A 14460-nucleotide genomic window follows, 5' to 3' on the forward strand; every position below is an offset into this window, starting at 1 on the left:
AAGCTGAAGATTTGAATGTGCAAATTGCAAACTGTGAAATGTCATCTAAACATCCCAAATCAGAAAATCGTGATCGCAGCAAGATGATACAGTTAGTGGTGTTTCTTTCTTTTTTCTTTTTTTTTGAAGATGTGAGGTAAAACAGCTCTGTTCATCATGTACAGACTCTTTCAAGTTCTCAGGGACCAATGACATGACCAATTGTTCAAGGTCAGATGCTGAAAACTGTAATTTACTGGTTCAATCATTGCAATAGCTGTGTACTGATTGAGGACTTGTTGTTTGTGGGGAGTTTGCTGGAAGAAAGGAACGATAACAAGTCTGTCCCTCCGCAATCCATCAACCCATCCAGCCAGCATCACAACCCAGTGACATCTCGACAATGCTCAATAGATTTTGGTTGTTTTCAGTCCCTTCAGTGTGTTATCCCTGCTTATTTCAACACAGGAATGTGACTCTGAGAGGATTTGATTGATCCCAGCACAATGGACAATCCTAAAGGCAGGTATGATTGATATGTACGGGATGATTTTAAACTTCTTGTTAATTATTATTATTATTATTGTTATCGGTTACATATCCATCCCAGAAAAAAAGGATAGTAAATGGGGTCAAAGATTGAAGCATTTTATCACAGTTGGGACAGCTGTGGCTCATCTGGTAGAATTGGTTGTCTCTTCACTGGAGCAACATGTCCAATGTGTCCTTGGGCAAGACATTTACACTAACCCCAAGTTGCTCCCACTGCTTCGTCCGTGGTGTACGAATGGAAGTAGTTAATACTGATGGTCACTACAGCAACCTCTGCCATCAGTGTGTGAATGAGTACATGTGGCATGTGGAGTAAAAGCAGTTTGAGTAGTCAGAGGCTGAAAACCCGTGATACAAGCTCGAGTCCATTTACAATTTATTATTGCTTTTTATTTTCAGGGGGAGGAGGGAGGAGGCAGTGTCAGCCAGGAGGGAAATACCTGAAATCTTACAGATATAGGGTTTCAGTTCGAGATATACCATCGGGCCTCTCCTGCAGGTCTAACTCTTTTGTTTCTGTCTTGACACAAAGTGCTCACATACCCTCATGCAAGTACACACCAAGAGACGACAAATTAGCTGTCAGTTTTACTCGCCATGTGACCTCAAAAGCAAAGAGAAGGGAGATAATGATCTTAGACTAAGGGCAACTGAAAAACACACACACACATACATCCACACACTTCACCCCACACTGTCCAAGGACTTCAACCTTCAAGATTGACGGATAAAGAGGGACTGGCATGAAGATAGAAAAGGGTAAATGTGATTATCCTCTGATGGGCTTTAGCTGTCTACCTGTGTTGATAAACCAGGATGCATGCATGAAACTGTAGTTGCTATGATGAAAATGGTTGGAAAACACAGCACGTTATACAGAAACACCACCTATGAATGAAAAGAAGGTAAAAAAAAAAGTATTATAGAGCATCCATCTCAAAAAGCAAAGAGGCACATTACAGATTTATAAACTAGACACTATGGAATTGGCTTGCCTGCTTTCACCTTGTAATGGTGCTATATGTACTTCACCGTAAAAGAAAAGATGCATTGATTGCTCCAATCAGGCACCTTAAGCACATTATCTTCCTATTGATACTGGCACTGACTGTGTCTGGAACATTTTTGCGCTTAAATGGTTGACCTTTCCAGTACACCATCAGCCTTTAATAAAGCAATAATTAAGAGTCTCTTTAGGATTCGTAAGAACTTGCCGGGTTCCCAAATATGGAGGAAGATTCTAAGCTGCTCAGTGACAGGAGGAAAAGGCAAGCCATCATTTATCTGGGTAATGAGAAATCGGCCAAATCCCCCAATGTATCACTGAGCAATGATACTATCCAAACACATCTTTCATTGGAAGAAAGGGTAAGCGGGACCTTCTGTCTCTTAAAACCTATAAAGCCATAGCATAAATTCTAGGGCAGATGGATGAATTTCCCTGAAGCCCCACCATATTCTTCTCTCAAAGGAGAATGTGTGCTCAAAAATAATACATGATGACAAGTCCCAAAGTATCGCAATTCATCGTCAGACCTTTGTATTTATAAATTTAAGAGTTTGCTTTTCAGAAAGCATTGTTTCCCAGACCCTCAGCCATTGCCCAGCAGAGCTATTTTGGTCCGTCTACCTCATGGGCTAATACATTGACTGCTCTGATCCCTTTGTCCATCAGAGAGACAGAGCATTTTCAGCTTAATGCAACTGGACCCTAGCTAATGACAGCAAATAGCCCTGTCGGCAAGAAGACAGCAGCTGAGAACAATACTTAATGTTGACATCACTTGCTATGGGCATCTATTTCGGGTTTCTTCCTTTTATAGTGTGCTGTTGGAAATTGCTGTGTTGCTCCCCAGAGAAGGCACATATAAAAGCTTTAGAAGAGGAGGTGACCCTCTGTGCTCCAGAATCATTTCCAATCCCTTCAGACTCCAACTTGTTTCTCAGCAAGTCCACAGCTCACCTCTGCGTCCCTTAACAGCATGGCACCAAAGAAGATTGAGCCAAAGAAGCCTGAGCCTAAAAAGCCAGAGCCTAAGAAAGATGCAGCTCCAGCCGCAAAACCGATTCCAGCCCCAGAGCCGCTGCCTGAGCCACCCAAAGAACCTGCCTTTGACCCCAAAAGCATCACCCTCGAGTACTCCGCTGACCAGATCGAGGAGTTCAAGGAGGCCTTCACCCTGTTCGATCGTACGCCGACTGGGGAGATGAAGATCACATTCGGTCAGTGTGGAGATGTGATGCGCGCTCTGGGCCAGAACCCCACCAACGCAGATGTCCTCAAAGTGCTCGGTAAACCACGTCCAGAAGACATGAGTTCAAAACTGGTGGACTTTGAGACCTTCTTGCCAATGCTGCAACACATTTCTCGTGCAAAAGACCAAGGCAACTTTGAGGATTTTGTGGAGGGGCTCAGGGTTTTTGACAAAGAAGGAAATGGCACCATCATGGGAGCTGAGCTGCGTCATGTCCTTGCGACACTGGGAGAAAGAATGACAGAAGACGAGGTGGACAGACTGATGGCCGGACAGGAGGACGCCAATGGGTGCATCAACTATGCCTCCTTTGTAAAGCATATTCTCTCTGGTTGAAAGGGACGTTTAACCTGAAAGACTTCATCCTACTTGTCTCCTCAATTTTTGGATCCTTACTTTACATTTTGTCCAGTCAGAGGTGAGCGTGTCACCAAGTGCGTGGCATTACTCTGCTTTCAAGAAAAGCAGTTAATGTTGGCCTTCATACCTATGATTATTTCTCTCACATAAACACCCTGAAATATAATGAAATGCCACTGAGATAAGGAAATGGACGTTCACACAGAAAACTCCATTAATAAAGGAAATATGATTACAAGCTGCCTCGCTAATGTCATTTCAGTACACCCAACATTTAAATGTGAAGAGAAAATAATGATTCATGCAGGATTGCTGATAAAATTGTTCATTTCGTGCGTCTATTAAACTTTCCACATCAACTGTGTTAATGTGATTAGGAGAAAGTATTGTTTGGATGAAAAAAACAAAACAAATCGGCTTTGGCTGCGTCTGAAAATAGAACAGATTTGATTCTACTCTGCGTTGCACAAAGAGTGTTTAAATGAGCGTGCTTGTCATTGTGCTTGAGGGGCAGCTGCTGTGGATCAAGATTTACTCCCACATTCTGGACGGCAAACACACGCACACACATCCAGTTCCATTTGACAGCTATAGGACAGGTGCTCCAAGGACAGGCCGGCATTTCTTCTGCAGTGGCTGACACATTGATTTGTACGGTGTTTCTAAAGCAAAACATAGAGATAATATTTGGTTTTGCGTGCGCTTATCATCAGGCCTGTCCCACAAAAATGTCTGGGACCCTAAAAGACCTAATGTACTCATCAGATTTAGTTTTACAATATCAACGCATTAATGTCAGATCAGTAGTGTCGGCCACCGGCCTCCTCATCCTATCGCATCAAGTTTTCACATGTTTAAACATGTTAAAACTTGATGCTCATAACAATCATGATGATGACGTTGCAACCGCCATCATCATGGGACGTGATTACCAAAGTTAAATCAGAAATTAAGTGAAAACAATGTTTTTAATGATTCTTTCTGGATAAACTTTAACAAAAGCAGAAACAAACAATCCATATCCATCACACTGCATAAAGAGATTTTAAAGCTGCATTAAGCCATTTCTTACCACAAGGGGGAAACAATACCACCTCGGATTAAGTTACGACTTTATCCGCTTTCTTCAAAAGTGGCAGTCTAGCCCTCCATCATTTTTGGCTGATTAGGTAGACAACATTTGACCGGTTGTTCATATAATGGAAACAGTCATGTTTTATATGAGGGTCTGTGGAGAGTTGTTGGAACTCAACATCACGGATCATTGAGCTCAAAGTATTAAAAGGCACAAAAAATGCTGCATTGGAGTTGACAGTACAGGAAACCCACGATGGGGAATCAGTTACTCAATGTCAAAAGCAGACCAAGGGCAGTAAAAAAAAAAAAGACATGAAAGGTATGTGAGGTTTGGGATTTCAGATTTAAAAGAAACAAGGATAACAAATCTCTTTCACAGTTCACAGTGCAACAATGAATGTCCAGCTAAATTACATAATGTTCAACTGACAGGAGAACTCAAATTTAGTCTGACTCATGAGTACTTTCATGTCAGCTGTTGTAACAACGTTTGAAACACATGGTGACCAACATGTTGATAACTAAGCATTATTAGCTGTTCTTCCACGTACACTCCTGAAAATTCAGAGAAAATGTCAGGACGGTCTACCCCTAATATCTCACTGAGATTTTTGCTCTCATAGTTTGAGATTTTTCCTGTCAAATGAAAGAGTACAGGTTTTCAAGTCTCTGTAGACATGATGTAAAAAGGAAGCTGTGGAAATCCATGGTGGACAAAGCTTCAGATTATGACACCATAATGTATTTTGTTGTTCGTATATCCATGCTGTGTGCAATTGGAGGTATTGAAAAAGTCAGCAAACATATGCAAATTACTTAATTAGGTCCAGAGTCGTTAAAAAAAAAAAAAAAAAATCCTTAAATCCCATGAGTATATCTTTGGGAGCCATAGTGTTGTGAGTCTTTGTGCCGCATATAATTAGATGTATTCACAGAGAAACCAAAAGTTCCTGAGAGGAGTTTTAAAACACTTTTGTATATCAGTTAAACAAATACATTTCCAACATTATGAGTTTAAACTGGGTCTCATTTTTCAGCCAACTGTGTTGATGCCAATGGATTATCTCCAAAGGTTTTTTTCTTTATTTTATGTATTTAACTTTAACATAAAGTTTCCTCAGAAGTTCCACATCTCAGTCACTGGGAAGGATTATCGTTAAAAAAAAAAAAAAAAAAAGTTTATAAATCGGTTAAATGATTCAACTGTGCCAGTTCATTGATAATTAAAACATATAAAGTCTACAGAGTCTAAGTTTACTGTGTATCATTATCCCAATTAATTGAATTCCAATGTGTAATAGACTTTTGATATACAACGTGTTTAGGATCTATTTTTGGCTGACTGTAGAAGGAACAGATAGATGCAGCTAAATAGGCAGAAGTGGCACTTAGTCTATGCAGCTGTCAAGTATATGCAAAGGAGGTTTTTAGTGCACTGGGCATCCAGCTTCATACCCGGTTGAGAGGCAGCCAGTAATTTGCTCCCATCGTGATTAATCAGCAGCTGTTAACTTTAAAGTCCTTTGTCAAATATGTGCATCTCTAGGCTGAGAGGATCCACCAGCTTGTGTACATACGTTTTGCTTCTTTTTAGTCATGGGGAAGATTTCCTGCGCAAAGAGTAGTCACAACATGTTAAATGTTTCCAGAGTGTGTCAAGCGGTGATGCCTCTAATTTTCATAGCAGTGATTTATGTCTTTGTAGGAGATTTGGAGAGCAAAATATTAAAATGTCAGATATACAAACTGTTCTCTGCGTGGCTCTAACAGCCCAGGTGGCGACATTAAACAACACAGTACACACACACACACACACGCACACTCTCATACACACACTCACACGGAAATACCAAGTGGCATTTCTCATTTAGAGTGGTAATTTGTGAGATCCTCATATTATGCCAAGGGCAACATGTGGTGTGTGGTACCAAGCAGTTATAGCCATCTCACACTGTACTTTATTTTTGGTGTCAAACTGTGTTACGAGGCCTGAGTTGTCTCCTACCATGAATTTTAATTTTCTATACTGGTCTTGTATTGCTCTTTATCTTCTGCCATAAATGCATCACATTGCATTATGGGACAGATTTCTCTACTAAGGGAAATATAAACCTTTTATGAGCTGGTATGTCTTATGAGCATCTTTTAAACTTAAGAACGAGTGAAAGAGATATTTATCTTTCAGTTGTGCACAGCTCTGTTTAGGATTTCCAGATGTACATTTTAACACTGCTGAGCTCAGCAGTTACAAATTGCCATGAGGGTAATGACAAAGATAAATGACAACCTTGATTATGAAACAACCCGGAGTCAAAGTAGGTGTTTCAAGGTCATGGGCAGCCAGCATCATTTGTTGGCAGTCGATCATTTTTCCCAGGGAGCAACAAATTCACCGCTCTATTAAGAATAGATGAAGTAATTTCCTTTACGCAGAATTCTGACCGGATTTCTGATTACAAGAGCAGGAATCATTTATTGATATTGCTTCATATTATGTGAGCCAAATTCTTTAAATATGATGAGGCATCACGTCCGACCTATAAGCATAGACTGGATGTAATAAGTGGTTGGAATAATCGTGACCTCACTTCTTTGTTTGTGAACTCTCTTTTAGAAGCCTGGATTTGGGCATCAATGGTCGCTGCAATTTTGGCTTTTTGAAACCAGAAGTGACCATATTTGGAGCACATGGCAGATATGCATGGTTGCATCACTTCCTATGCTTTTAAAAAAGCTGCCATGGTAATTATTAGTGCTTGTCACTACAGCTTACCATGCATTGTCCTCAGTTTCACTCCAGTGAGACTAAATTTAAAGCTCCTATGAGGACCTTGAGGTGTTGTGGTATAAACGGCGCAATTTATCTTGTTGATGTGTAAGTTGTGTTTTTTTTTTTTTTTAAATCTGCTGTCTTTCAGAACTGTAATTCTAGAATTATTTCTTATTTGTGTCTGCGTTGAAAATAAAATAAAAATAGTGTCCCTTCTGCTACATCAGAATCAAAATTGGGTTTTATTGCCAAGGAATTTGTCTTGGCGTATTAGTGCAAAAACAATTAAAATGGGAAATAAAGCCAAATATAGCAAGAACTTACATGAAATAACAAAGCCATGTCGCAGATTTGTACAACTTTTGGTGCCATTGATTCAGCAGCCTCTGACTAGCTGATACTGTCATTGTGATGCACAACACCATTCAGCTTGTTAGCACTAACGACATTAGTGTGCACGTGTCCTGTTGACTGATGACTGTTAAGTAATCACCCTGATGCTGTGCTTAACAGAGATTACAGCTAAGATATGTAATGAACCACTTCTTTGCATTTACACTGATTTTGTCCATAAATTATAGGGGGCTTCTGTCCCGAAACCCTGTGGGCTCTTACAGCACGACAATTAGGTGGATTAATCAAACAACTGGAATTCTCCTGAGGCCAGTGTATGCTAAATCACGGAGTTAAGCACATCAATTAAACACTTGATAATTGTTTGCTGCATTTTTCTACTTTTTAAATCACATGAAGGTTAACGTCCGAGGATCGTGATGAGAAAGGAAAAAAGTAACACAAATGTTTCTCATTGTAATACAGCATGTGTGTATTAGATAAGGCCTGTCATGGGAGACAGTTGGAACTGCAAAGCTTCTCTATAATAAACAGTCTCTATCCTCACAGCTGCTTTCATTACCGTTCATTCAACACACAACGCATCCAGGGATCAATACTTCTTCACCTTGAGCAGCGTAGAAGCAAGATTAGATGCAGCTCCAAGGGCAATAATGAGTCCTCCTCACAAACACATGAGTCCATAACATTTCCACCAATCTCGCTTTGAGAGAAAAATCAAAGCCAGGTGCTGCAGCATTTTAACACCATTTGTGACATTTGCATATAAATAGAGACAATTTGTCATAAAGGAAGCATTTCAAGCAATTAGTCTTCAATATGATGAATATGACCGGATTTTTTTTTTTTTTTTTTCGCAGCACCAAGATTGAAAAAATTGACACATGGCTCAGGAGGCAATACATGACGTAGAAAGAGCGAGGTAGAAATTGCAGACGATTTTTGGTGCCTTAATATCAACGCAGAGTGTGGTTTAAAATATTCACAATATCAGGACAAGAATGGAGAGCAAGATTTAACAGAAAATATGCAAGAAGCCTTTTCATGAAGTGCACAGAGATTGCAACTGTTGTGCAGTCCATGTTTAAGATTATATAGCTAGACAATAAAAGTCCCCTCCCAATGTAGCTAATGTTGAATTTTCCAGGTTTGTTTTTGTTGTGTTCTCACATTAGCTCAACCCCAACATCATGGGAGGCTGCAAGGAAAAATCCTGGTAAAAATAGGGTAAAAAATCTCAGCTGTTTGTGTTTGTACATGCAACTAACTTAGAACATGTTCCACAGTGTTCAGGAGATTTGTGCAGAAAGAACCATTGAGTCATGATATGTTCAGCCTGTGTTAGAAAAAGATAACTTGAAACGTTTGAGTCCATCTTCTGATTGGCTGGGTCACATGAACGACTTGTACTTTAGACCCACAGTGGTGGGGAAAGATGGGTTTTGAACATCTAACATTCCCATCACTCACATTTCAGTCCTGCCTCGAATTGTAAATGACATCAAAACATGTCTGATGAGGCGGTAGGGTGATCTCAGCTGTCATTGGGTGATCCTAATCATTAGAAACCTGACAGATTACTGTTTGCTCTGTGAGAAAAAAAAACATACTTTATTTATGGTGTCAGTGTGATTACAGCCTTCAGTGACTAATCATGGATTATTCAATAATAGCTTTGAAGCTGCCAGGTTACAGCTCTTCCTCTGTGGTTTATGGATTGCACGCTGTAAAGAATTCTCTTAGATTTCCCTCATGGTTTCCGAAAATATGTTTTAATTGGAGTGTCTTATTGCATTATAGGCTGTTGAAAAGCAGAAGAGACCATCAATGTCTACCTCATTTGTCCTCTTTAAAGTTCTGAGGTTAACTCTTGCGTTACAGGGAGCTAAGGAGAAGTCAGAGTTTAGACTTAAGTCTTTATTGGTAGAGTATGTACTAGGATGCCTATGACGATTTTTTTTGCCTTCTTGAAGAGAGTTTCTCAACATTTATTTTAAGCCACAGTGACTGAGGGAGCGCTATGCAGTCTGTACCGTGCCAAAGCACGCCTCACCCGTAAAGTGGATTACAACTTTATTATTCTGTGGGTCACAAACAACTGCCGAAAATATGCTTTATTGTGATGTACAAAATAGTCAATACAAACTTATAAAGGATTGAAATCAAGTTAGTTTTATTTGTAAGGGCAATGTCAACATGATTGCTGTTATTGTCAAGTTGAGACAACAACAACAAATAACCTCCCAGAGATAAACTTGTTCGGCCAAAAGAGATGATATTGAATATAATAACTTGAATACAAAATGAAACCCTAGCATTCAAACTTTCCTCAAAGGTTAACATAAAGATTCTTATTTGCTTCCCTTGAAATCCAAGAACAGTAAAAGACCACAACAGGGCAATAATGTCTTTCTTATGCTTTTATAGAAAGACCAAGGCTTATATGAAAGTCAACACTAAGCCATTTTTCACCTTTCAAAAATCCTTCATTTGACATTTATAATCCTGGCTGGCCTATAAATAAAAATTATTTCTAAGTGAGGACATACTTTTTTATGCCTGTTCCCTGCCTGTCTGCCTATAGGGAAGGTGAGCCCTTGCTTTAAACCTCCAGAGATGTCTCCTCTGCCTCCTCAGCGGTATGAGGCTATTCTTTTTCTGTAGTTTTATGCTCCTAAACAAGGAGTCATGCTGGCAGTCAGCTGGAAGATTAACAAAAAACCCAAATGAGCAAACCACTAGTCTAACATGTAGGTCAGAAGTTCTGATGTTAAAATATGAATTTAAATGTAGCTGTCATTGTTCTTTTTTGTTTTCAGACTTTTCTCCATCTCTCTCAGACCACTGCTTTTCAAGACTTAACTACTGTTTTGATCTAAAACGGTTAAGAACTGTATTTAGCAATGCATTGTGGGACGCTCACATTGAAGCAACAGGACAAAGGTATAATGATAAACAGTATAATGATAAATTAAATTATAGGACACTGCAGTGTTTTTGAAAAAAAGTGTCTGTTGCCTGGAGAACTTGGAGCGCAAGTATATATACATACATACATATATATACTGTCTTTATTTATTTTTTCTTAATCAAACTATTTGTTTCCCGTCCCGTCTGTTTAACTGTGTAACTGTGTCACAATAGAAGCACAGGAGAATGTATACAAATGCACTGAATTTAAATCTTGAATCACATTCAAACTCAAACACACAAAGAGACGCTGTCCGATGGAGATTTGAACCATAAAAAAAAATTTCCCTCAGGGATTAATAGAATATGTTAAAATAAATCTCCAAAGGCCAACATGTTATACAATGTGAGCTCTGATATGTGTTTTGCATTCTCCTGAGGATTTTCATGGAAGAAGGACAAAAGAACTACCACTGGATTTAACAAACTGTGAAAATGAATGTTAACTGTCTGCCTTTTGGCAAGTCACGCCGATTGGACATATTCATTTCACATTTTATTCACTTCTAGGGATGCTACTAAACCAGTTTGCCTATGTTTGCATGTGGGTGTGCATAAATCAACAAAGATATTAGTTTCCAAACTGACATGTTTTGAAACCCTTTCTGAAAGGACATTCCCATGTTAAAAAAAACACAACAATTTAATGTTTCAGAGTAGCACTTCTCAGCATTTGAAATATAAATGGAAATGTGCTAAAATATCCCACAAACAGGAAAACATGTTGACGCCAAGTGCCCTGAACATCCATGTCAATCACAAGGAATTAAGTCATTGGGTTGTACGTCTTATTGATGTCTCGCACTTCTAAAAGGGAACACTTAATGTAAATCGATGTCCTCAGGTCTAATCCTAATTGAGTGTTCTAGACAGTGTTTTCCTTATTTTTTGCCGTAACTGAGAAACCATTGTAGGGATTACAGACGCAGCCTCCGGCCAAAACATCTAAGTAGCACTAAGAGGAAACACTTTCTTACATTTCTCATTAAATATTGCAAATTTACTTAGCTGCAAGTCTGCTTTGAATTCCAACATGAGAACGATTACATTCACTCTCCCCCCCCTCCAACAGGTGCAGATTATCACTCTGCCATTGTACATGTGACCCCAGACAATTTACCACTGAACCTGTGGCAGAAAATTTAATAAGTTTTTTGTTTTTTTTACTAGGCAGGGGAAGAAAAAACAAAGTAATTATTTCAGGGAAGGAAATTAATTAATCCGCAGAAGTAGTTAGTCTTCATTACAGCAACAAGGATTCTGATTTCCCCCACTTCTTTTTCCATGTGGAATTAATTTCTTTTGATCCCTAAGCTTTCTGAAAAATACATTTAATATCAGTATCAGTCAGAGCCACAGGCGATTTAAAATAAAAAATAGACCATTAAGGTCTCCACCTAAATAGTGACGTTAGTGATGAAGACATAGCTCCTCAAATATTTACTGTGGATAAATACACATGGTGGATTAGGAGAGAGGTAAATGACAGCAGCTGTTGCAGAGACAGAGTGGACAGATGACAGATGTTCCCAATGCTGGAAACCGCTTCAATCACACCTTAATGTATTTGCTACGCTCAGCCACCAAAGCTTGGTCACTATTTAGAGTCAAGGTTTGATTTATTGAGAAAATAGCTTCGAACAAAACATGAGCCAGAAACACAGACACAGTGTCTAACGGCTGTGCGAGCATCTGTATGGAACTATTTTCTATTTTATCTATCCAATTTGATCGAGAGCAGATCTATCAGTAATCCATTTACTTTCCTAATGTGCAGATTTATAGTTCTCTATCAATATCTATATAGTTCCCTATAAAACCTTTTACCTCAACAGATTCCCCATTCAAGCACTTTAAATAAAATGTCATTGTCATTCATTTATTTGAAGAGGCTTAGTGTTCATTACTCAACATTTAGACAGATAGAAAATGTTGGGGGTCATTTTCATCAGCAGTCCCTTTGCCAGATGTTATTTGGCGCCATGCTACTGTAAAGAAAAACAAAATTTGTCTACACAAAAATAAAGACCCAAATATGTCTACATGTTATTACTTATTTGTTAGAAAATATTCAGATGTACAGGAGCATAAACCATCTATATTTGGGTAGCTTGTGGTTAGTCTCCCATAGATGGTCATGGCATTATGGCAAACAGTGAAATCCGCTACTGATTCATTTCAAAGCCACAAAGCTGAGCTCTTTATGCCTTATTGTGCGTTTAAAATGCTTGCAACTACTGCTGGAGGGTAGGTGTCGGACGGCTGGAGTTGCAGCACCCTGCAGAAACAGCCATTGTTTGACATTTTCCACAGCAAAGCTCCACAGTGAGTGATAACTTTGACTATTAATAGAAAGCAGGATGAGATTTCTTTTTTTTATCAGAAAACATTGCTTACAAGGACAAGAACAACATAGAGATATGAGGTACCCTCTTGTACAAAGGGGTCACCAACATTTACACCAACTGAGAGTTCCTGAATGAGCTGTGACCAGTTAAATGCGAACAAAGGTCACATGTTCATCTTCAGGTCAGTGTGTATATGAATTTGTAAAGGCCAGAGTTGATATACGTATGAAAACTTTGTCATTTAGCAAGCACAGACTCACTTTATTTGAGATGTGAAGTGACACGGCTGTTGTTATCACATCTGCTAACAGTGCAATTGGAACTGAAGTAATGGTGGAGTCTCAGGTCCTTTCACTCAGTGCTAAGAGCTCTAATACACAACAGACCCCATAATGGCATCCATACTTTGCCTTTAATGGTTGACTGCTGTGACAGCGTGCTATTTTCTAATAACCAAGGATGTCTTTTCTGTCTATATATGAAGTTCTTTGTGGTCTTTCAGCACATCCGAGTAGAAAATTGCATATAGCCAAGGGGAGTAATTGATATATTTGTCCTTGTGTTGTTTACACTGAAAGAAAAAGTCCATCCAAGCCTTAGTTGAGCTATTTATAAAACTTACTGTGCAAATATAAACCATTTATATTTTATATTACAGTAATGTATACAACAGAAGTGTCACATTACCAAATGTAGGGCTAACTGTAGCCTGCAGAATGTTGCAACGCAGACTTATATCTTTGGAAAAGGCTGGATAGAGGTGATGTTGTTCTTCAGGTCCCAAACAATGGACCCAAGTTAACAGACAACTGGACGCATTAAAGCTGATTGCCAGGAGGCTTAAGGCCAACTCTAAATCTTTACTTTAGATTAATTGAAAGTTTGAAGGAAAAAGTTTGTTTATTTTAACCTATTTTGCAAGGAAAATGAGAGGTTAATATGTGAGCGATAAGGTAAATTCTTCAACTGCAGAAAGAGCCAGCATCCAGGTTGTTCAGCTTCAATTCTTAATGCTAAGCTAAGCTAACTTCCCCTCCTGGCTGTCACTTCCTATGTGATTTGAGATACTAGAATGGAATAGAAACCAAATAAGAATATATTTTTATTCAATACAAAAAAAAGTGAATGTGTGAATGATATTAGCTCCTGGACTCAATTTCAAACTCTCAGTATGTCCTCGTGGGCAAAGAGCTGCTCTTTTTAAAGGGTGGAAAAGAGGAGCTGATGTGATTGTTACCGGTCCCTAACAATCCGTAACACACCCACTGAAATGCAATGTATGCTAATTTATTCTTCTGAATTCTAAACCATTACCAAGCGCTCTGTGAGTGCGCTGCATGCCTCCAGCCAAGACCGTACCCAAAAAAAAAAAAAAAATGTCTGCCCACTGCACACTCCTTTTTTTACTCTGAGCTGTTTCACATGATTCACTCAAATAGGTCCCTAAATGTACAGAAGATTTGCACAAGCTGCACCTTCTAATGAACTTGTTAGGGGTCTAGCATTTTTGAACACAGTAGCCTAATAGCTGTTCACTAAAGAGCAGCAGGTGACTCTTAACATGCTTACGAGATCTGTGTGGAACCTCAGCATGTGGCAGACAATCCTCCGACCCCCTGGAGTATACAACATTCCCCATAGAATGAAAAAAAAACAAGCTGAATAAAATGATTAAACTATGTAGAAATGTGGTTGTTAGATAGATTTATTGAAACTTTATTATTTTGCATGCATCAGTTTGTCCTCTTTGCCTGCAGCTACAAAGATTTAGACAACTGTCCATTGAATGGGCTCA

At 39.0% G+C, this 14460-nt stretch overlaps 1 protein-coding gene across 1 annotated transcript; it reads left to right on the plus strand.

Annotated features, from left to right (window-relative positions):
* Positions 1–2441: 2441 nt before the first annotated feature.
* LOC306836477 (myosin light chain 3) lies at positions 2442–3384 on the plus strand. Its single transcript, XM_079363571.1, has one exon. It carries the CDS (start codon positions 2514–2516, stop codon positions 3120–3122), a length of 609 nt encoding a protein of 202 aa, XP_079219697.1. The 5' UTR covers positions 2442–2513; the 3' UTR covers positions 3123–3384.
* The last annotated feature ends 11076 nt before the right edge of the window (positions 3385–14460 follow it).

The sequence above is a fragment of the Symphodus melops genome (assembly GCF_947650265.1).
Source record: "Symphodus melops genome assembly, chromosome: 16".
NCBI lineage: Eukaryota > Metazoa > Chordata > Actinopteri > Labriformes > Labridae > Symphodus > Symphodus melops.

Excerpts from the sequence above, each read along its gene's own strand:
- LOC306836477 (XM_079363571.1), top strand. The coding sequence starts at position 2,514 with ATGGCACCAAAGAAGATTGAGCCAAAGAAGCCTGAGCCTAAAAAGCCA.